At 56.9% G+C, this 20,657-nt stretch overlaps 5 protein-coding genes across 5 annotated transcripts; 2 read left to right on the forward strand and 3 right to left on the reverse strand.

Moving 5' to 3' along the window:
- Positions 1–1,342: 1,342 nt before the first annotated feature.
- P884DRAFT_283377 (vacuolar protein 14 C-terminal Fig4p binding-domain-containing protein) lies at positions 1,343–5,311 on the forward strand. The gene is made up of 9 exons (XM_069443656.1): positions 1,343–1,639; positions 1,721–1,883; positions 2,008–2,175; positions 2,242–2,899; positions 2,960–3,873; positions 3,936–4,054; positions 4,113–4,192; positions 4,252–4,411; positions 4,552–5,311. The coding sequence occupies exons 1-9, from the start codon at positions 1,572–1,574 to the stop codon at positions 4,937–4,939; spliced, it is 2,718 nt and encodes a 905-aa protein (XP_069299630.1). The 5' UTR covers positions 1,343–1,571; the 3' UTR covers positions 4,940–5,311.
- A 38-nt stretch (positions 5,312–5,349) lies between these two features.
- Positions 5,350–6,814, reverse strand: P884DRAFT_256695 (uncharacterized protein). The gene has a single exon (XM_069441078.1). It carries the CDS (start codon positions 6,519–6,521, stop codon positions 5,445–5,447), a length of 1,077 nt encoding a protein of 358 aa, XP_069299631.1. The 5' UTR covers positions 6,522–6,814; the 3' UTR covers positions 5,350–5,444.
- A 383-nt stretch (positions 6,815–7,197) lies between these two features.
- P884DRAFT_283379 (uncharacterized protein) lies at positions 7,198–11,983 on the forward strand (the record flags this gene model as incomplete). The annotated part of the gene is made up of 23 exons (XM_069443657.1): positions 7,198–7,771; positions 7,802–7,875; positions 7,909–8,109; positions 8,146–8,344; positions 8,375–8,407; positions 8,438–8,517; positions 8,554–8,696; positions 8,733–8,864; positions 8,895–8,907; positions 8,947–9,035; positions 9,072–9,185; positions 9,225–9,342; positions 9,382–9,396; positions 9,433–9,597; positions 9,628–9,639; positions 9,676–9,711; positions 9,745–9,831; positions 9,874–9,909; positions 9,940–9,975; positions 10,006–10,026; positions 10,060–10,781; positions 10,833–11,159; positions 11,245–11,983. 23 exons carry the CDS (start codon positions 7,198–7,200, stop codon positions 11,687–11,689), a joined length of 3,672 nt encoding a protein of 1,223 aa, XP_069299632.1. The 3' UTR covers positions 11,690–11,983.
- A 796-nt stretch (positions 11,984–12,779) lies between these two features.
- P884DRAFT_297820 (caspase domain-containing protein) lies at positions 12,780–14,502 on the reverse strand (the record flags this gene model as incomplete). The annotated part of the gene is made up of 7 exons (XM_069444549.1): positions 12,780–12,805; positions 12,924–13,093; positions 13,174–13,612; positions 13,669–14,049; positions 14,104–14,164; positions 14,239–14,335; positions 14,405–14,502. 7 exons carry the CDS (start codon positions 14,500–14,502, stop codon positions 12,780–12,782), a joined length of 1,272 nt encoding a protein of 423 aa, XP_069299633.1.
- A 1,831-nt stretch (positions 14,503–16,333) lies between these two features.
- On the reverse strand, positions 16,334–19,234 carry P884DRAFT_256700 (uncharacterized protein). Its single transcript, XM_069441079.1, has 2 exons — positions 18,860–19,234; positions 16,334–18,411 (listed from the first exon to the last, which is right to left on the reverse strand). The coding sequence occupies exons 1-2, from the start codon at positions 18,882–18,884 to the stop codon at positions 16,616–16,618; spliced, it is 1,821 nt and encodes a 606-aa protein (XP_069299634.1). The 5' UTR covers positions 18,885–19,234; the 3' UTR covers positions 16,334–16,615.
- Positions 19,235–20,657: the final 1,423 nt, after the last annotated feature.

A 20,657-nucleotide genomic window follows, 5' to 3' on the forward strand; every position in this document is an offset into this window, starting at 1 on the left:
ATCCCGAGCGGTATCCGGACGTAAGCCTGTGTAGCAGGGAACAATGCGAGAATGGTTCCTCCGCAGGCGAGCGCCCCAACCACGACGGCGCGTACATACATACAGAACATGTACGCCGTAGTCCGCACATGTATCGCTTTATACATGTACAAATGGCAAAGTTCCGTGGCGCAAGGTGACGATCTGGCGTCTTGCGGAAGTGGCGTTCTCTCAGCGCGTTGCCGATCCGAAAGGCATCGGCGATGCACAGAAGATCAGGTATCCTAGGATCGCCACGGGCCTGCGGAAGTACGCAACACCGGTCCTCTCCACGGAGGCGAGTAGTTGGTGGTGTAGCGCAGTGTAGTATATGTACGAGTGTAATGTACACACACATACATACATAACTCTCCTGAGGAAGTATACGAAGTCCTGCGTGCGAACAGCCAAGCGTCCATTGTCTGAGGCACCAACTGCTCGACGAGACCGGGGAAAGCGGGCCGGGGATGGACTGCACCTTAGTGTAGGTGTACCGTGGCCGGCAGGGTGAGGTGGGGACAGTCGAATCGAGGGTTCGATCTCTCCTGGCCTCGTATCCGCCGCAAATTCCTGGTTTCCAAGTAGGACGCAAAGAAATATGTTCTGGAACGAAGAGCATCGGTCGTTGCTACACATGTGGCTCGACGTCGATGTGGGTTGAGCGCAGGTAAACCTGGCTTAGATAGGCAGGCATCATTCATTAGTGCTGGTTGCAAACCACGCTAAATAGTGTGTGCATTTCGAGGTGTAGGAGTTCTTTTTCTTACATTGCAGGTCGAAGATCGATTAAGTTTATGAAGTTGCAGGTGGGGTGGTGAAAGTCACCGGGAGAACGAACCAGTGCGGGGGTCATCCGCCCCAGATCTACAAGTAGTGTGCGAAGTGCAGGAGGTACGCAGTAATCCGTATGCATGTTTGTATGCTTTGTACACTATGCACCTGATCATTTTTCCCTGCCATAGGAACCTTAATTTTGACGAGGCGTTCGATGGGGTCCGGCTGCTCTGGATTAGCAAGGTACGGAGTCTCCCCACTGCACACGGAATGCTTCGTCGTGCAACACGCACCGGCCATGTCCCACTCCACCCACCGTGGCCCACCGACTAGAGCACCTTACACTACGGGTGCCCCACAACGGCCGTGACCTGGAAGCTCACACAGCTGAGCTTGGCCTTGCAATGGATCCCATGATATCCGACGACCGCACTCGTCCCTCGTCAATGCTCGTCACCGTCTTGGGCCTCTTTCATCGCGCGACATCCGCTTGATCACAGCAGGGACCCTCTATGGATGGGAGTCATGCTGCTGCTTTGATTGCACGTTCAACGAGCCGTCAGCGACCAGGCTAGCCCCGCATCAGGCCGCGAGAGCGAGACACAAGCCACCGAGCCAACCCCTCCTTGTCCTCTGGTGCTCGGCCCTCAACGGCGAGCATTTGACACGGCATCATCGATCCACCGACTGATCACCTAGGTAGCTTCACCACTTACCTTGTTGGCCTGCCCAGCAGCATGTTCGGCAAGTTCCGGCATTCTATCTGAAGGATCATAGCCATGGATCCAGCCGTTCAACGTGCCTTGAACGACAAGCTGTACGACAAGCGCAAGGTTGGCGCTCTTGAGTGCGTACTCCTGCATCTGACTCCGTTTCTTTCCTACCCCCTTTTGTCACCCTCTTCTGACTCGACTCTTCCCTGGATTAGGCTGGAGCGCTTCATCCGCGAGCTTGTCGCCCGGAAGGACTACGCCAAGGTCGAGACCGTACTGAATCAGCTCTGCGACGACTTTGCCTATGCAGTCCACCAGCCTCACGCACGGAATGGAGGGTTGATAGGTCTGGCCGCTGCCGCCATTGCTTTGGGACCGGTACGTAAAGCCTTGACACAGGCTCCCCTTTCCCAAGTCACCAGCCTCTCCGTATTAGTGACTGGTCCCGGTACTGGTGCCCTTGCTTACACCCCGTCTACTTGTTTTATTGTGTCACTTCCAGGAGCTTCCAAGATACCTCGAAGTAATTGTACCGCCGGTCCTCGCCTGCTTCACCGACCAAGATGCACGAGTCCGATATTACGCCTGCGAGGCCATGTACAACATTGCCAAGGTCGCAAAGGGCGAGATCTTGATCTACTTTAACCACATCTTTGACGCCCTCTGCAAGGTAAGGCGCCCTACCTGCAACTTGCCCGCCGCCGCAACATCTAACCACTCTTGCTTCAACATCTAGCTGGGCGCTGACTCGGAGCTATCTGTCAAAAACGGAGCGGAATTGCTCGACCGCCTAATCAAAGACATTGTCTCAGAGTCCGCTGCTACATATGTTTCGGTGTTGGAGCAGCCGCCCGCATACGACGAGGACTCCAAGGATGCGCCTGACGACTCGGTCGAGCTGCCGACCGCATTCTCCCTCAAGCGCTTTATCCCGCTGCTCAGGGACCGCATTTACGCCCTCAACCCCTTTACGAGGACTTTCTTGGTTGGCTGGATCACCCTGCTCGACTCCATACCCGACTTGGAGCTCGTCACCTACCTTCCCGACTTCCTCGGTGGGCTCTTGCGCTTCTTAAGTGACTCCAACCGGGACGTTCACGTCGCCACCCAAGGCTGCCTGGACAAGTTCCTCAACGAGATCAAACGGATCGCCCATGTCAAGAAGGGAATCGTCGAGAGCAGGAAGTCCAAAGAGGGGAAGCGCAAACGGGTCGACTCGATCGACAGCGAGAGCGTACACCCACAGCTCGAGGAGGGTGAAGAGCTGGATTCCGAGACTGCAGCTGACGACGACGATCTCGAGAGTGAAGACGACTGGGTTCCCGGTCAGGATGTCCAGATCAATTACAAGGCGATTCTGGAGATTCTGACCGCCACCATCGATTCGCCGTTAGGTAAGTAAGGATTGTGTACCCGTCTGGTTCCTTGAGCGGCGTCGCTGATCGACACTGCAGAAGAGGACGGCCTGTTGGAGTCTCTTCGGTGGATTGTCGAGTTTCTCGAGATATGTCCGGAGGAAGTGCTCCCATTCACGCCCAAGATACTGGCTCACCTCCTGCCCGCCATGGCTAGCGGCGTCGAGTCGATTCGCCAGGCGGCCGCGAGGGTGAACACATCGTTGCTGGACTACGTTGTGTCGCTATCTGACGAGGCAGACGTGCCCCCGCCGTCACGGATACCCGGCCCTCTGTCGCCGGCAGGTGATCGGCAAGACGGCACTACAAGCGCGCGTGCTTCTCTATCTGGCTCTGGCTCAAGAGAGGAGGTGTCAAGTCCCACGCCCGCGCAAGCAAGGGCGGCGTCAGGGACACTAACCCCGAGCGTCCCACCAGCTCAGCCTCAGCCGCAGCCTCAGCAGCAGCCGGATCTCGACTACGCCGCTGCGGTTAACTCGCTCACGCTCCTGTTTCTCAACGACCACGAGGCTACGCGTGTTGCGGCATTGACTTGGCTGATCATGCTCCACCGTAAGGCGCCGAGGAAAGTGCTCGCCTTCAATGACGGGACATTTCCGGCGCTGCTCAAGACCTTGTCAGACCCTGCCGAGGCCGTGGTCACCAAGGACCTGCAACTTCTCTCCCAAATCTCGAGGAACAGCGAGGATGATTACTTCACGAATTTTATGGTCAGCCTCCTGCAGCTCTTTTCGACGGACAGGAAGCTCCTAGAAACGCGGGGGAACCTTATCATTCGTCAGCTCTGCACAAGCCTTAGTGCCGAGCGTATCTACCGCACCCTGGCTGACTGCATCGAGAAGGAAGAGGATGTTGAGTTTGCTAGCATCATGGTCCAAAACCTCAATAACAATCTGATTACAGCACCCGAGCTTGCAGACTTGAGGAAGCGGCTGCGGAATCTTGAGACCAAGGTAAGGCGCTATCCAAAGACGTTTGATCAACCTTGGTCTTTGATGTGAGCTGACCGGTACAGGACGGACAAACGTTCTTCGTGGCTTTGTTCCGGTCGTGGTGCCACAATGCCGTCGCCACCTTCTCGCTGTGCTTGCTCGCACAGGCATACGAGCAGGCATACAACCTGCTGCAGATATTGTTCGTCCCCTTGTCCACACAGTAGTTCTCCCACATGTGCTAATCCTTCTCCTTCAAGTGCTGAGTTGGAGATGACAGTGAATATCCTGATTCAGATCGATAAGCTTGTGCAGCTCCTTGAGTCGCCCGTCTTCACATGTACCGTCTCCTGATGCCCTCTAATGGCAGGACCAGATTTGCTGATCTCGAATTCGCAGATCTGAGACTCCAACTCCTTGAGCCCGAGAGATACCCGTATCTGTACAAATGCCTATACGGCCTCCTGATGCTACTTCCGCAATCATCCGCCTTTGCCGCCCTCAAAAACCGTCTAAATAGCGTCAGCTCGATTGGGTACCTGCATATCTCTCCACGACCGTACGTGCCAAGAGCCACCCGCCTCCCCCTCCCCCTCCCCCCCCCAAAAAAAAACGGTTCCTTTCTTTCCTACTCTCTGAGTTGATTGCCTTTCTTCGTTTCCTGCATTACGATGTTACAGATGACTCACACGTCGGCAGGAACGCTACAACTCCCAATGTGTCCAGCTTTGACCGTCCTAACCGCCTCAAGGGCCGAGAAGAAGGCATCATCCGCTGGGGCGAACTTCTTGAGAAATTTCGCTCCGTACAGGAGCGCGCTCGCAGGCTGCAGCGCACGGGCGGGGGCAGAGATGCAGATGATCCTGCTGGTGGCGACCTGCGGATCGGAGACGGCCTGACCGGGGACAAGGGACAGGGCATTGAGGGCGTGGGAGGTGCCCCCGGGAGGGCAACGAGAGGGTCGGTGCCCGCCGCCAAGGAAGCGCCGCCTGCGAAGCCCGAACCGGTGCCGAAGCCCCGATCGGGGCTAGGCAGGCAGTTTGGGCGTCTGGGAGGGGCCGTGTCTGGGCGAGGCAAGCGCGCCTAGTTCCCCTTTGCTCTGCTTCTGGTTCTCGTGTCCCTTTGAAGCGTTGATCTTCGCAATCATGTCCATGGACTCATTTTTCTTTTCTCTCTAACAGTGTCTTTTTCCGGCTCTAGAACGACACGGTCAGCATCGGAAGCGTATCGGCGGCGTACTGATGGAGTGCGACGACAATACCCCATCGGGAAGTGAAACGGAGCGGGCGGACAGGATGATTAGCCGGGGAAGGGGCGTTAGGGCTGGGGTGCATGCTTCATCATCGTCCCCGTCTCTTACTACAAGTACCCTAGACTAATATAGAACGGTAGTGTACTGTACGTTTGTACAAGCCTGGATCATGAAATAGTTGTTTGTACTATCTTCGTAGTATCTGATGGTTTTTTTTTTTTTTTTTTTTTTTTTTTTTTTTTTTTTTTTTTTTTTTTGCAACCAACCTAGCCATTCATTACTCTCCTTAAGCTCGTTAGCAACCTTGCTCCATGGAGCCTTTGAGCATTCTTTTCACCTCCTATCTCCTCGGTTTCCTCGGCGTCTCCCTCTCCACCAAACCCTCAAACACCTCGTCTCTGCTCACCTCCAGCTGCCGCAACTCTTCCCTCAGCCCCTCCAGCTCTCGCCTCGCCAGCTCCGTGTCATGCGGCAGGCCGGCGAACGCCCGCACCTGTGCGTCCAGCTCCTCCTTGAGCGACAGCAGCGCCAGGTAGGCTTCCTCCTCCTCACGCACCTGGGCGAGGCTGGGCGACGGGGCGACACCCCCTTGAGAGCGCGCCAGCGCCGCGGCCTTGTCGCGGAGGGCGGGGATCTGGGACGAGAGGGACTTGATCTGGCGCTGGAGGGCGAGGTTTTGGAGGGCGAGCGTCGGCGGCGGGTGGTAACCTGCCCCGCGGGCTGCCGTAGTGCTGCCGGTGGTGGTGGTGGTGGTGGTGGTGGTGGTGGCGGTGAGATCGGCTGCGTCCCCGTCGCCGTTTCCGTCGCCGTCGTCATCGTCGGGATGGTGAAGGCCGGGCGACGGCGGACGGAGTTCGGCGGCAAGCCGAGATGTGGCGGCGGCTTCCCGGGCAATGTGGGCCGTGAGGGTGCGGATGCGGGAAATGGTTTGCTCGAGAGTGGCGGCGCTGGCGGAGAGGGAGATGAGTTCGGCGCCGAGGGAGGAGGGGGTGGGGAGGGGGTCGCCGGTCTGGAGCGCGAGGGCGGCTAGGGCGGTGAGCGCTGTCTGGCCCTCGCGCGGGAGGGAAGCCTCGAGAGCGGTGAGAATGGCCTCGCGGGCGGATTGGAGGGTGGCGGCTGCAGATTGGTTCGCCTCCGCTTGGGTCTGCTGCTGCCGCTCGTGGGCTCGCAGTTGGTCGAGGGTCTCAGCCTCGAGACGGGCTATGAGAGCGCGCTCCTCGTCAGCTGCTTCATTGGCAGACGCGAGGGCCATCAAGGCGCGCAGCGTGTCGGCATTGCGCTCAAATGGTGGAGGGCTGCTGCCGGGGAACTTGCGTTGCAGCCAGCTGTCGACGTAGGACCAGTCTTTTGCAGCTGAGGCGGCAGCGCGGGCAACAGAGGGCGAAAATATGGCTGCGCTGGGCGGCAGGTGTGCCATTTCAGATGTGTCGCACTCCCCACGGGAGAGAGGCAAGATGTTGTTTGTACTGTACAGGTACTGCGTATCGAAGCAAGGGCGAGTTGACCGCTCTAACTTCCAAAATGCGCCTGGCGCGGAAGGTGCTCCGGGTGTGCTCTAGACGCCCAACTGCGGGACAGAAATCGAGTTGGAGGGAAATTGATGCCCTTGTGTCCTCCTGGCGAGTTCGTTTTGAAGTGAGTGGTCTCGGCACATCTGGAAATTTAGTCTGCGTCGTCCCGCACCGGGGGGGCTCAAGTCCATCGGATGCAGTGTGAATGGTGTGTAAGTTGAATGAAACCCTTCTCGATCCGAACGCCCCACTGGATGAAGCGGCATGCACTCCAATGCGCAGGGGTTTGGTAGATGCCAAGACTCTTCGACGTCACTCATGCGAGCTTGTGATTGGCAAAGCCGATTCAGAGTAAACAAACCCTGGCAAGGGTGTTTAGAACTCGTCTCTCATTCCGTCCAGACGCGACTTCCCCACCTATTTCGCCCTCGATTTTCTAACATCTTTGCCCAACAGTACCCAAGAGCATTGCGGCTTGTGTTGAATTTTCTAGGCTGCGCCAGCGGCGGATTATTGCTGCAGCTTGGAGAGGCCAACTTACCAGTTCTTGATCTTCACGCGTCCCGCGACGCCTGATCCGCGATGGTGCAACCAGGCGTCGACGGTCTTGACACGCCGCGCACCCACGTGGGCGACGCGACGTATCTCAGTCGCCAACCCGATTTTGACATTTCTCAAGAATTATCCTTTCAGTCGCCATCAAAAGACGCGAATCTCCTCCAACAGCTCCGCAATGGCTCCCGACCGACCCTCCGCACCCCGCGCGGGACTCGCGCCCCGTTTAACGATCGTCGGAACCTGCCCGCTGGCCTGGGCGGCCCCGAATTCACACCTCTGCTCAAATCTGCGACTAGGAATAGCGCCCGGCGATATGGCGTTGGCAAAGAGAACGGCCGAGCCACGCCGGGCTTCCTCGCCAGGATCGACGAGTCCATGACCCCCATGCCCGCAGGCGAGACCAGCATGTACGGCGCCTCCCGCAACACTTCGTCTTTCTTGGACAATACGCCTCTCCCCGAGGTGGACAGCAGTAGCGCCGCGTCCACTCCGCTGGTCATGAAGAGGCGAGAGGGCAAGGGCCCTTTGGAAGACGGGAACCAGCTTTCGCTGCGGGAGCAAGAGAACGTCATCGACAAGATTGAGAAGGAAAACTTTGGTCTGAAGCTCAAGATTCACTTCCTGGAAGAAGCGCTGCGGAAAGCCGGCCCAGGTTTCAGCGAGGCCGCCCTCAAGGAGAACACCGAGCTCAAAGTAGACAAGGTGACCATGCAGCGCGAACTTCAGCGATACAAGAAGCACCTTACCTCGGCCGAGAAAGACCTCGAGAATTACCGAAATCAGATCCTCGAGATGCAGGAAAAGGCCAAGCGGAAGTATGCCGACGAAGAACAGCGAGCCGAGCTTGAGCGGTTACGGCAGCAGCTCGAGGAGAAGGACGCGGAAATAGACGACCTGAACCGCCAGCTGGAGGAACGGGAGAATGACGAGGACAAGGTGGAGAGACTCCAAGACGAGATTGGCGACCTCGAGGCGGACCTTCGGCGCAAAGACGACTTGATCACCCAACACGAAGATGAGATAGAGGAACTCAGGGAGAAAGTCGACGATGCCGAAGAGCGGCTGAAAGATACGCAACGGCGTATGCTGGAGCTGGAGGAAAAGGCTCAGGATGGGGACCGTCTCCGCGAGGCAAGGGAAACAATTGAGGACCTGGAAACCAGCGTGCGGCGTTTTGAGCAGCAAATGGAGGATATGAGAGAGAAGCTCCAGGACGCGATATCACAGAAGGACCGTGCCGAGGCAGATCTGGAGGAACTACAAGAGGAAATGGCCAACAAGTCACTCGTCACCAAGGGCCTCTCCCGCCAAGTCGAGGAGAGGGTTGCGCGTCTGCAATCCGAGGTCGATAAGGCTCGCCAGGAATGCTTGTCCCTGGAGGAAGAGCGTTCCGCGCAACAAAAGGAGATGGAGGGCTTGAGGATCAAGCTCAGAGAGGCCCGCGAGGAACGCGACTCTTCGGAGCGCATTCGGCTTGCTCTAGAAGCTAGACTGGACGACGAGCAGGGGTCTTGGCAAAGGGAGTTGGAGGAGACGAAGCGTCAGCTCAAGGAGGCGAGGCAAGAGCGCGACTCGGCCGAGCACATCCGCTTGACGCTGGAATCCAAGCTCGAGCAAGCGCAGGCTGACCTCCGCATGCGGAATGATGAGAAGGCGCTCCTTCAGACCCGCCATGACGCCCTGACCAGCGAGTCGACCTCTCTGCAGCGGGAGGTTTCCAGACTCAAGCAGACAGTCGCCGAGCTCGAGGAGAGCCTGGAACAAGAACGCCAGCATGCCTTGAGTATTGAGCAGGATATCCGCAACCAGTTCCGCAGTGAGATTGACCGACTGAACGACGAGATTTCGGATCTGCAAGCCGAGTGTCGCGAGAAGGATAATCTCTACGATAACGACAGCGAAAAGTGGGAGGCCGAGCGTCACAATCTCGAGGCCGAACGGGACCGTGCCGAGGAACGAGCCGCCGGCCTCCAGCGGACAATCGACAAGCTGCGGGATGCCGAGGGCGCCTTGTCGAGCAAAGAGGCAAAGCTCCAAGAAGCCCTCAAGAGCGAGGCAGAACGGCATAAGAAGGATGAGTCGATCTTGCAGGCCCAGATCGACCGACTCCAACAGGACCTGAGCTCTAGGCAAGACATGTTGGAGGATCTCCGGAACGAGCTGTCAGCCGTGAAGGACGAACTTCGCCAATCCCGGCTGGATTACGAGGCTCAGAGGGAGAAGGTGGAAGCACTCGAAGACGAGATTGAGATCTTGCAGGCCACCATCGACGAGGAGTCAGAGAAGGCCCGTTCCGAGCTCGACCGGGCACGACAAGAGTGCGACCAACTCAAACAACAGCTCGCTTCTCTCAATGCCACGGCAGATTCGGCTCGGGCTTCATCGGCCGCCTCTCAAGAGTCCGCCAAGCGGACGAACGAGAGCGTGACCCGCCTCCGATCGCAGCTTGCCGAGGCTACCGAGAAGGTCACAAAGCTGACCGAGGAACACCGAATGCTGCAGGATCGCACCTCAAGCCTGGATGCCGAGCTTCGCTCTGTTCGGGCCTCCCTTGAGGAGACCAAGGCCGAGCGCAACGAACTCGAAGCGGAACTTGGCCGGCTCCACGCGCATGGCGAGAACACGTCCAAGCGAGACCAAGAGCGGATCGACCTGCGTGTGGCCAAGACCAAGTTGGAGGCCGAACTGCGCCGGCTTAAGGAAGAGAACAAGGCCCTGGCCGAGAGGCGACGGGAGGTAGAGGAAGCTCTTGAGAAGGAAATCGAGAAGGCTGCGGCCGAGGAGGATCGCCTGAACGACGAGGTCCGCGAGCTCCAAGCGCAGCTGAGGCAGACATCGGATAACACCGAGCTTGTATCTCTCCGAAGGACCATCCGCGAGCTCGAGCGTCGCGTTCAGGAGTACGAGACGAAGCTAGCCGCGACCCAGTACTCTCAAGCAAACGAAGGCAATAGCGAGCTCTCGCTACTTCACCGTGAGCTCTCGGCTGCGAGGAAAAAGGAAATCGAGCAGCTGAAGCACGATGCTTCCCAGAAGGAGACCATCAGATCCCTTAAACGGCAAATCGCGGACCTCGAGCGCAAGGTCCATGAAGCTACCGTGACCCGCTTCGCCACCAGCGACTCCCCGTCCTCTCACGAAGGCTCCGCGCAAAAGGCCGAGGTCTCCGAGCTACGCCATCAGCTCTCCGCCGCGAACCAGTCGGTGCACGAGCTGAAGAGGTCGCTGCGCGAGGCCGAACGGAAAGCATCCGCATCCGCACGAGAACTTCAGAAGTACATGGACGAGTTTGAGGATGAAAAGTTGGTTCTCGAGCAAGCTCTCGAGGACGCCCAGGCTGCCGCTGAAGAGTCCGCTGCGGCGCATGAGGAGACTCTAAAGAAGTACAAGCAAAAGCTCGAGAAATACAAACGAGAGCGAGATGAGCTAGCGGCTGCCGTGCGCGACCAGCGGAACAATAGTATGAACAGCAGTCTTAGCGAAATGTCGCTCGAGGAGCGCCGGGATTTGCACAAGATGCTGCGCGAGTCTCAGCTGACCGCTGACAAGCTTGACCGCGAGCTGCGCGAACACCGCGAGGCGCTCGAGGAGCTCGTGGGTGTCGAGACGTCGCTTCGGAAGAAGCTGGAGCGAGCACGCAGCGAGAGAGCCGCATACAGAGCCAGCGCCGAGAAGCTGCACAGGAACTTCAAGAAGCTCAAGGCGGAGAAGGACAAAGCTGTGGCCGAAGCGGCGTCGGCAGCGGTCGCCGCCAACCAGGAGCGTGCCCTCATCCGTGCCTCCGACTCGGGCAAGAACGGCGTCGACACCGATGCTATCATCCGGGCCGCCGAAGCCGCCGAGAGAAGACACGAAAAGGAGATCCGCGGCATGGTGATGCAGATGGAGTGGCTCAAGGCATGCTGGGACCGCGAGGCCAAGCTGCGCAGCGACGCGGCCTACGCGAAGCAGTACCTGATGATGCAGGTTCAGGTCCGCGACGCATGGTATGTCCTTTAACCCCCGCTTTTATCCTTCACGAACTGCTACCGAGGACATACCACTAACACTTTTTTTCGTCTCCGCCAACAGCAACAAAGCCGACCTAGCAATCATCAACCGTATCCGCGCCGAGATCAAACCAGCTTCCGCGCGGCGCGAACATTCCCCCCTCGCCGACCGAAAACAACAGCCGCCCCTCCTCCTCCTCGAAGACGGAGCGGAGGGAACCTGCGAGAGGAGACGACGGACACCCCGCACGAGTCTGCGCCTTGCCCTCAACGCGGTGCGCTGCATCGTGCGCATGCAGGTCGGCGCCCGCGCCTGGGCCAAGCACGACCAGGTACGGCAGCGGCTGGCCGAGTGCTACGACGGCATGCAGCGCGAAGAGCGGATCCGCGTCATGCGGAATCAGTGGCGCGCGGAGGTCGCGGCGCGGAAGACGTCGACTGGTTCTGCGGCCGGCGTGTCCGGGCACGACCGGAGGGGACAATCCAGGTGGGGGAAGGATAAGAAAGGCGGCGAAGTGGGCTGCTGAGTCTGTTTTCTGTTGGAAGTTTGTTTCCTGTTCGGAAAGCTGTCTTTCTTCTTGACTTGGCCTTGCTTGGTGTTGTCGGGTTAAGTGTGCTCATCAGGGGTCTGGCGTCCGGTGCAGCGTTGTGTGGTTGTTTGGGTACTACTCCGCCTGTCTATCTCGCAAAGGGGATGGCCGAGCTTGTCTCACCTCGATTGTGTCATCTTGTCTTAACATACCTGTCGCGGTTGGGTCGCGGAGCGGTGTTTTCGGGAAGGGGGGAAAAGAGGAGGGGTGGGGGAATCAAACCATATTGGCGTCTTGGGTGTATCCGCGCTTGTTATGTGGGTTGGGGTGTTGGTCAGTTTTTTTTTAATTCGCACAATAGACCGGCTGGAGGATAACTGGGTGTCAACAAGGTTGGACAAAGGCGTGGGCAGGGGAGCACAATTGTCGGCATTCAAGACTGAATCGAGTTGTTTATTGGTACTCCGTACTGCTTATAGTCCGGGTGCTTGCCAGCATGTAGCTCCTCGCATACATACGAAAGCAGCGATTGATTACGGCAAGTATGGAGCCGTCGTTGTACCCGGGGGAAGGGGGCTGAGCGCATTGTCCTGGGGCATACAACTTCCCAAGCAATCAAAGGCGTTGAGAAGCTCGCACTCCAGCATGAAGTCATTGAACCTCCCGTGTGCCACTGAGCCAGTGAGCCACGCCAGCCAGCTCTATCGGGAATATTAAATAGCACGTACCCACCCATCCACCCTTTCAAACTTTCCAACACAACGAGAGTGTTCTGGCGAGGAAGGTCCCCTCTTCTCCTCTCCCCCCAATAACAACAAAAAAACAACAAAAAGAAATTCGTATCATTCGTACCGCAGCCCTCCTTGATATGCTCAAACCCTGTCCAATCCAAAGCCCGTCCTCCTCCTGCTCGAGAATAAACGGTGGTCCCTTTTCCGCGACTCCCGGACCAGGCCAATAAAACCAAAGCAAGTCCAAGGTGAAAGAAGCCGGGGCAACAACAATAGTAACAGGTAAACCGGTAATTGGTGGATACCAACACTATCTGCACTATCCGCCCATCAATCAAGCAATTTCCGCCAATCAATCACATCACAAAGAGCACATTGGTGTCTACTCGTCCATGAAAGGCGCCCAAGACACCAACCGTGTCAGCCTGATAAGTCGCAAAACGGGTGGGTAAAGGGGTTGGTTGGTTGGTTCTATAGAGCCAAAAAAAAAAAAAACCTACCGAGCGGATGACTGCACGAAAGCTGAGGTTTCTGGGTGTAGCGGGTCTGCAGTTCGTCGCGGATACTGTTGAGCAGCTGGACGTAGCTCTGTTGCGGGTTCTTCTTGAGCGCGGTAATAAAGGCCCAGGACATGGCGCCAGTTGCCTGGGAAGCGATGGTGGCGTCGGCCCTTTTAGAAAAGCAAGTGTCAGCAACCTGCTATCAACGCTACGGAAGAATGCCAAGGAAGGAAAGAAGGGTGGCACGAACGAGGTTTGGTCATCCTTGCTCCCGGAAAACATGATCACATCCGCCGGCGACGTCTTGTATGCCATTGTCCTGTTGTAGGCGTCCTCGCTGTTGCTGGCCTTCTTGAAGAAGCCCACAATGTTGCTGGCCACGCCCCCGAGGTCGCCACGGCTATAGGCCGACACCGCGCCCAGCAGGCCCTGACCGGCCTCCTTGGCCATGTTGGGCGCCTTGAGGATACCCTGGGTCGAGTAGACGTATGGCAGGTCGAGTGCCGTGCCAGAGTGGCACGAGTCAAAGATGGCCGTGAGTCGAACGCCTGCCTGCAAGGGGCGCACCATGATGCGGTGCATCTCGTCGTCGGTGATGTGTCCCATCTGCCGGAAGTCGACGGGGTAAATGACCTCGTCGTACCCGTCCTCCTCGTCGCCGTCAAGATCTTTTGTCTGCCCGCCGTGGCCTGAGGACTACCGTCAGGAATCTTGCCCTCGCCGAGATGGGAACCATGATACTCACCAGAGTAGTGGAAGAAGAGGGAATCGTTTGGCCGAGCGTCCTTGACCAGCCAGTGCATGGCTCGGAGAATGTTCTGCTTCGTCGGCTGGCTCATGGGGTTCTGCTGGTCATCGGTGAGGATGACCATGTCCTCGCGCTTGTAGCCGCAGTTCTCGACGAGGTAGGCCGACATGTTCCTCACATCGTTGATGCACCCCCTGAGCTGACCGCGTTGGTTAAAGTAGTTGATGCCAATCAGCAGGGCTTTCCGGCGCCCCGTACACTGGGAGTATTGGAAAGCATATTGCTGATGGTTCCCATAGTGCTGGGTCGTCGGGGGCGGCGGCGGCGGAGCATTGGGGTTGCCGTGGACGTATGAATTCGAGGTCACCGTGGGCATGGCTGAACCTCGTTAGTGTGCGTACCAAGTCGTACATGGGCAAGGTCATTGCTCACGAGGTCTCCCGTAGTTATTGGAAGCCGGCGGCGGAGGTTGCTGATATGGCTGGGGCGGCGGCTAAACGAGGGGGGAAAGGGGGGGGGGGGACTCAGTTGGCCGCGTTCAAAGTTTCAAGATAACGCCAGACGAACCTGGGGGTAGCCACCGTAGGCCGGGCCCGGCTGTGGGTAGCCGCCGTATCCGGGTCCTGGGGGTGGATGGGGCTGTTGATAACCGTAGTTTTGGGGTCTTGGGGACGAGCAGATTAGTTAGCAATCCCTTAACGCAGCAGGAATGGGGGAGGATGTCCAGGCGTACGGATAGTAACCGGGGTGCTGCTGCTGATGCTGCGGCGCCGGCGGCGGTGGCTGGGCGTATCCACCAGCGTTGTAGCCCGCCCCAGGGTATCCAGACATATCAGCACGGATAAGTCAGCGGTAGATCTGGGTTCGAAGCGAGGAGAGGGATCTCGGTCGGTCGGTCGGTCGGTCGGTCGAGCGAGCGGCCGCTAACGGCCTCGCGGAGTGTGAACGAGCGTCGAGCGTCGAGCGTCGAGCGGCAGAGGGAGAAGGCGACGAACCGTCTCGACAACGATAACTCGGACTCGGACAGAGTGGTTGTTTATCTAGGGACACGCGTTGGCGGTTGGTGGGCTTGCAGAGCCGGTAACGGAATCGGGAGCAGCGCGGTTGGGTGTGGAAGCCAGGTCGGAATCGGACTTCGAGCGGGGCCGTTTGTGGGATTCGATGGCAAGTCTAACTAGAGGGCGTCGTCGATGAGCACGACGATACACGAGGCAGAGAAGATGCAAAGAAGGAGAAGCTGTCAAAAGATCATCTGCGGATGGAAGTCACCGAGACACTGCGGAAAAGCGGACATGAACCCGGCAGAGAGGGAAAAGGTCAAGAATGAATGTTCAGCCAGCAAAAAAGGCGCTGTATATCCGTACTCATGCATCGGTACGTACCTGGTGGTGTATTGTGTGCGTGCACACTGCCTAGCGTGATAGTGTGGTATAACTCGCGGGTTTAGTATGTACAGAGCGTTGCGTAGGTAGTTGTAGGTCAGGAAAGGTTGGTAGTGTACGTTGCGCGGTGTAATTTGTAACGCAGCGTAGAGAGCACACTTGTATGTACCTTATTATGTAGGCTGTTCCCGCTGCGTGGGTCTTTGGTCCGAGGCGAAAACTTCAGCTTCGATCCAGGTTGGTTTGCACCGGAGATGGGACGTCAGGCGCTTGGCTCGGGTGGGGTCGACGAAACAGCATGTCCAACGATTGGATGCCATACGGTGGGGTCAGGGCCACGCCAAGCCATGTGGCCCGGGGCGCTGGAGATCGTCGAAACTTTCAGCTCTTTCTCATTGCCAGGGATCGGGGGGGCATGGTTCAATTCGTGATCTTTATCGCCGAACCCTCGCTCTCTTGTATGGGCTGTGGCACGCAGACGAAGCTGATAGTTTTCCAACACGCCGAAATATCCGGTTTCTTTATCAGCTAGCCCGGGGTACTGTGGAGGCTACATTGTATGTGTGCATGTACAGTATGTACTGTACGCAGTAGGGATTCACCACTATCTATAGTGTAACTATGGGCAGCACGCAGAGAGATCTTCCCACCCCCTAGGATGCGTTTGGTGTTGAGAGGTCGCCTCAGGCGGCCGGGATTCTCCGTCCATTCGAATTTGTCGACACGGCGAGCAGACAGCCGGATTTGAAACACTGCGAGGCCAGAAAAAATGGCCAGGACTGCTTGGACCCTATTGTAGGGTGAAAATGATGCTGCCGGGTTCATGTCATGGGCCACTCAGCCCCGCGGCAACACCACACTCGTTCAATCCGTCCAGGAGAACCGAGGTTCGGCATCGCCGCCCAGAAAACGGAAAACTGCTGTCATGTTCTCTAGCCGTCGGAGACCGCGATGGCGCAGATGAGAGGTTGACGAACCTGATCGACTTTATCGCATTGGATGCACTTTGCTTGTGTGTGGTGTTCCGAATACGGATTACCAGTAACAGTACGGATAATGGATGCCCTGCAAAGGAACCAGGACGTCGTAGCAGCCACGCCAGCATTCCCTACTAGTTAGTCGTTCTCCGTAATGCATCTAAAAACAGAAAGCCCAGGGCATCAGCGACAGCATCCCATTGGATGGCAGCTCGAGGATCTTCGCAGTGGGGCTACTAAATCAACTCGGCAGCCACTCACGAACTGCGTGCGTAGTACGGAGTATAACTAACCACCAGGGACTTGTATGTATGTACATACATACATGCGGGACGCAAGGTTCGAAAGGCGGACCGGGAAAATATCAACCTTTCAAAACCGTGTCTTTCAGACTTCGTTCACTATGGTTATTTGCTCATAATCCCCTCCATCACACACGGGAGTTTAGTGCAATGGTATGACAAACCCTTCCTAGGGTGCTGTGCGAGCTAGGCCGCCCGCCCTCTACGTAGAGAACTCTTCCTTCGGTAGTTACCAGCAAGCGATTCGTCCCAGCCATTCTCTCCGTCGACAGCGAGGGGCTAGCTATGCCCCCGTCATCTTTACATCCGACCGACCCTGCTGCGCCGTGGCCTCCGCGGCACCACCCTCTTTGGCCTTAGGGGGCTGCTCCCGCATCATCCAGGCCAGCATGCTCCAGATGATCTGCATGGCCTGTACCCGCTCCTCTGCCTTGAAGAGATCGAACCACGGGCTCCTCCACACCTCAAGCTTGCCCCAACTCCTCTTCCCACTCTTGGAATCATCGTCGACCTCCCCCTCCAGGACAGCAAGCAGCCGGTCCGGCACGCGCAGCCGCACGATGCTGATGTGGTGCAGGAGCGCGCTTACCACAAAGATGTCGTCGTAGTCGACGCCCTTCGCCCGGCCGATAGCTTCGTACCGCGTCCGCTTGTCCCAGGTGGACGCTGGCGGGCGCACCATGCGGTAATTGTCATACATGGGGAGGTTGCCCGATTTCTTGAGACGCTTAGCGCCTTTGCAGGATCCGCCGCTGGCGGGAATGCTGCTGTTGCCTGTGGGAAAGGGGAGGCCGCCTCCGGGGGGCCGCGAGAAGGGTCTTTGCGGGAGGGACATGGCCCCACTTTCCTTCGAGGAGGAGGGTGACAGACCGCCCTCCGGCGGCGGAGCGTCCTTGTCGCCGATTGTCTCGTCCGCGCCAGAGAGCATCTCAATCTCGCGTCCGATAGGTCCGCCGGGGCCGCCGCCCCAGCGCGGCTTGGTGCACCACCACGCGTTCTCTCCGATGCGCTTCTCGGTGCGGCCTTCGCGGGCGCGGTGCTGAGCCGTGATCAAACCGGCCACTACTTCCCGGCCGAGGTCCAAGATCGAGTCGCGGTCCGCCTTCGACGCCGGCGCTGTGGGATCCGGTGGTGGGAAAGAGGTCGTGTGCCTGACGCTCACGGCCGCGATCGGCCCTTCGACGATGCCGGCCCGGGCGGCTTCGCGAGTGTTTGGGCTCCGGAAGATGAAGGTGCAGCCCGAAGAAAAGTAGGAGCTGCGTGGCGAGCCCGTGGGTGGCTTGGAAGTGATGTAGAGACGCGGCTCGACGCGCGGTGCCGACACGTTGCACGTGAAGTCGTACGCCACCATTTTCAAGAAGGCCGTGACGATGCTCTGGCGGTAGTCCACCGGCATCTGGTGGCCAGCACCGGTACGGAAGAAAGCGGCAGCGTTGGTATCATCCTCGGTAGCCTTGTCACGCTCGGCAGTCGGCGTCTGGCCTTCACCGTTGCTCTCTCCCGCCTGGTCGGCTGTGGTTCTTGCCCCCTGGGGCCTTGAGGTGTCATCCCAGAAGGCTGAGAACAAATCCAGATAACGGTAGAACTCGTAAGCGTTCCCAAGTCGGGCTTGCTGCTGGCCCTTGGGAGGAGGAATTCTGCGGACTGTCCGGTAAGCCATCTCGTTGGGAATGAGAAGCTCCCGTCTTCTATCCAGGTAGGTTTGGCAACCAGGTGACAGATTGCCCGAGTTCAGCCGTTTCCGAGTGCTCTCATTGATGGCATGGACCTCCTCGGGAGACAGAGCGTGCCAAGCCTCAAAGTCGGGAATGAAGGCCGGGTCCGGGAGGAGCTGGGCCGGAGTGGCATCCGGAACCACGTGCAGCCCGAGAGCTTCGAAGTGCGAGATCGAGACCTCGGTCGGGCGGACAATGCTCTGCAGCAGCGAAGTGAGCGGCTTGTCCGGCTTCATCGAGGCCCGATCTTGGGCATCAGAAGCATCCTTGTCTGGAACTTGTGGGTAACATCGAGGGAAGTTGATGGGCGTTGGCGGCGGGACATCCTTGGGTGGTTCCCCCCTTGACAGTCCCGTCTGATGGACTAGACAGCCATGTTAGAGTACGGATATCTGAATATAGCTATAGATGATCACTGCCTCGGTCCCGGTCGGCATCGAGGACTCTTGCCAAGACCCGCATTCAGAAACATTCAAGCCCATGATGCAGTGAGTGTTTGGTGAGGGCGGAGAGAGGGACTTGAGTTAAATCGGATGAGAGGCAAAAATGAAAAATTGGAGCTGACGGAAGAAAAGGGGAGGAAGGGGGGGAGTGGTGGGGTGCCGGCCCTCAGCAAGCGAAGGAGGGTAAGGAATATGGGCAATTCACTTGTATGATGATGGTGGGGCGTCTTGTGGTAGGTGCAATGCTGGTGGTGAGCGAGGTCTTTGGCGAGGGAAGTCGAACCCCAGGCCAAATCAGGCCCACACAGTCAAGACGCGGCGAAGTCGATGCCCAGAAAACGGTGGTTGAGAAGTGAACGTTTCACTTACGCAAAAACGAGATATTGCTGAACATGTCGCTCTTCTTAGATGCTGGGGTGCGAAAGCACCAGTCAGGTTGAAGCGGTCACTTGGTCCTTGTTTCGAATACTGAGCGACCGTGCTCGCAGTGCGGAGATGCGAGACAGCGGACAACGGCTGATGGTCGATGTGCCCCTTAAAGCGTTGCTGAGGCGTGGAATTGGCGGTGATGTGGATGTGTCCTGAATTGGGCCAGAGCCAAGCGGTTCTGCCACGGCTGCCGCTACGCTCGACACCAGTTGTCGCGGGGGAAGAAGGGCGGACAGCAGAATCGTCAACAAGTCGAGCTGCCGGTCGTCGTGAAAGCGGGAGGCGGAAGGGAACCAGGCGAGCGGGATGCGAGCGGAGCGGGGCAGCAACATTCGTTGGCATTGCATGAGGTGCGTGGATGCCACGGGTTATGGGCCGTGCACTCCGTCTTGCATCCTTGGAACCCGGCACGGGGTTAACTACTTTCGGCGTCCGGTCGAGGCTTGGGCATCGCGGAATGAGACTCTGCTGCGGGTATCTGTGCCTTCGAAACACAGGCAGATTGCTTCCTGCTGGTTGAACGAAAAGCGCTCGAGGAGCGCTCACGCATATGCTTCGCCGCCGAGGCGACAGTGATCCTGCTGTTCGAGGAATACTAAGCCGAAGTCTACAGAGTATGCCCACAGCAGTTGCAACCTACCCGAGTGTGGGTGACTGTCGGGCTGTCAGACCCCTGCTTCTCTCCGCCTACACTAGCTGCCCGCCTATTTGTAACGTAGTTACTTCCAAAACCTAACCTGACGGCAACGTAAATACACTAGGGTATCTTTCCACCTCCCTACCTTCTAGAGTAAAGCTCTCTTGCAAGCGAGCAATCTGCACGCAGGATAGTAAAACACACTACGTCCGTAGAGGCTAGCACTGTTGTAATCCTTAAAATTGTGAACCGACCTAATGTCTTTCTATGGTCATCTCTGTTGGAGTTCTCCCACGAGGTAAGTTACCTTATCAGTGTAAGGTGTGTATATAGGTGACCTGACCAAACCCCTTGTACTTGAGCTGACCAAACCCCCTGTTAAGCGAGCTCGCTTAAGCTGACCTGACCAGACCAAAACTTCAAATTTTTTAGACTGGTCAGGTCAACTTTATCCCTCCCCACAATTCTAAAAGAATATAATTAAACACTTTATAATGAATTCTAAATCGATTTAATAAAATTATAAAGATTAATTATTAGATTTTATTACTTTTAAAATTAATATATTTAAAGAGCCTTTTAAAACTAGTTTAAAACTAGTTTAGAATCGATTTAGAATTACTTTAGAACTAAATTAAATTTAATTTAGAAAGTATTTAAAATTAGTTCTAAAATAAAGCTTTAAAAACTTAGTAAATTATATATTAGGTAAGATTGTATAACTTATAATAAAATTAATTTAGAATTAATTTAGAATTAATTCTCTATTTTTTAGGATATTGGTCAGGTTAGCTTAAGCGAGCTCGCTTAAGCTCGCTTAACAGGGGGTTTGGTCAGCTCAAGTATAAGGGGTTTGGTCAGGTCACCTAAGAACTGGTGTAAGGTCGGGTGCCGGAAATGACGGTACATACAGTGTGCGCAAACAGTATGGGACCTGCGTGGCATTCTAGGTGACATTTTAGTAGTGACTATGCGGTTTTGTGGACTTGCGTCGCTCAAATTGGAATCTAACCTAAGACACCTTTCTGCTTTGGGAGGTTTCTTTCCTCCGGGAGAAAGCAAAACGACAATTATTCGGGTGAGAGTGGCGGGCGTTGGGAT

The sequence above is a fragment of the Thermothelomyces heterothallicus genome (assembly GCF_042370625.1).
Source record: "Thermothelomyces heterothallicus CBS 202.75 unplaced genomic scaffold P884_scaffold_5, whole genome shotgun sequence".
NCBI classification, from domain to species: Eukaryota; Fungi; Ascomycota; class Sordariomycetes; order Sordariales; family Chaetomiaceae; genus Thermothelomyces; species Thermothelomyces heterothallicus.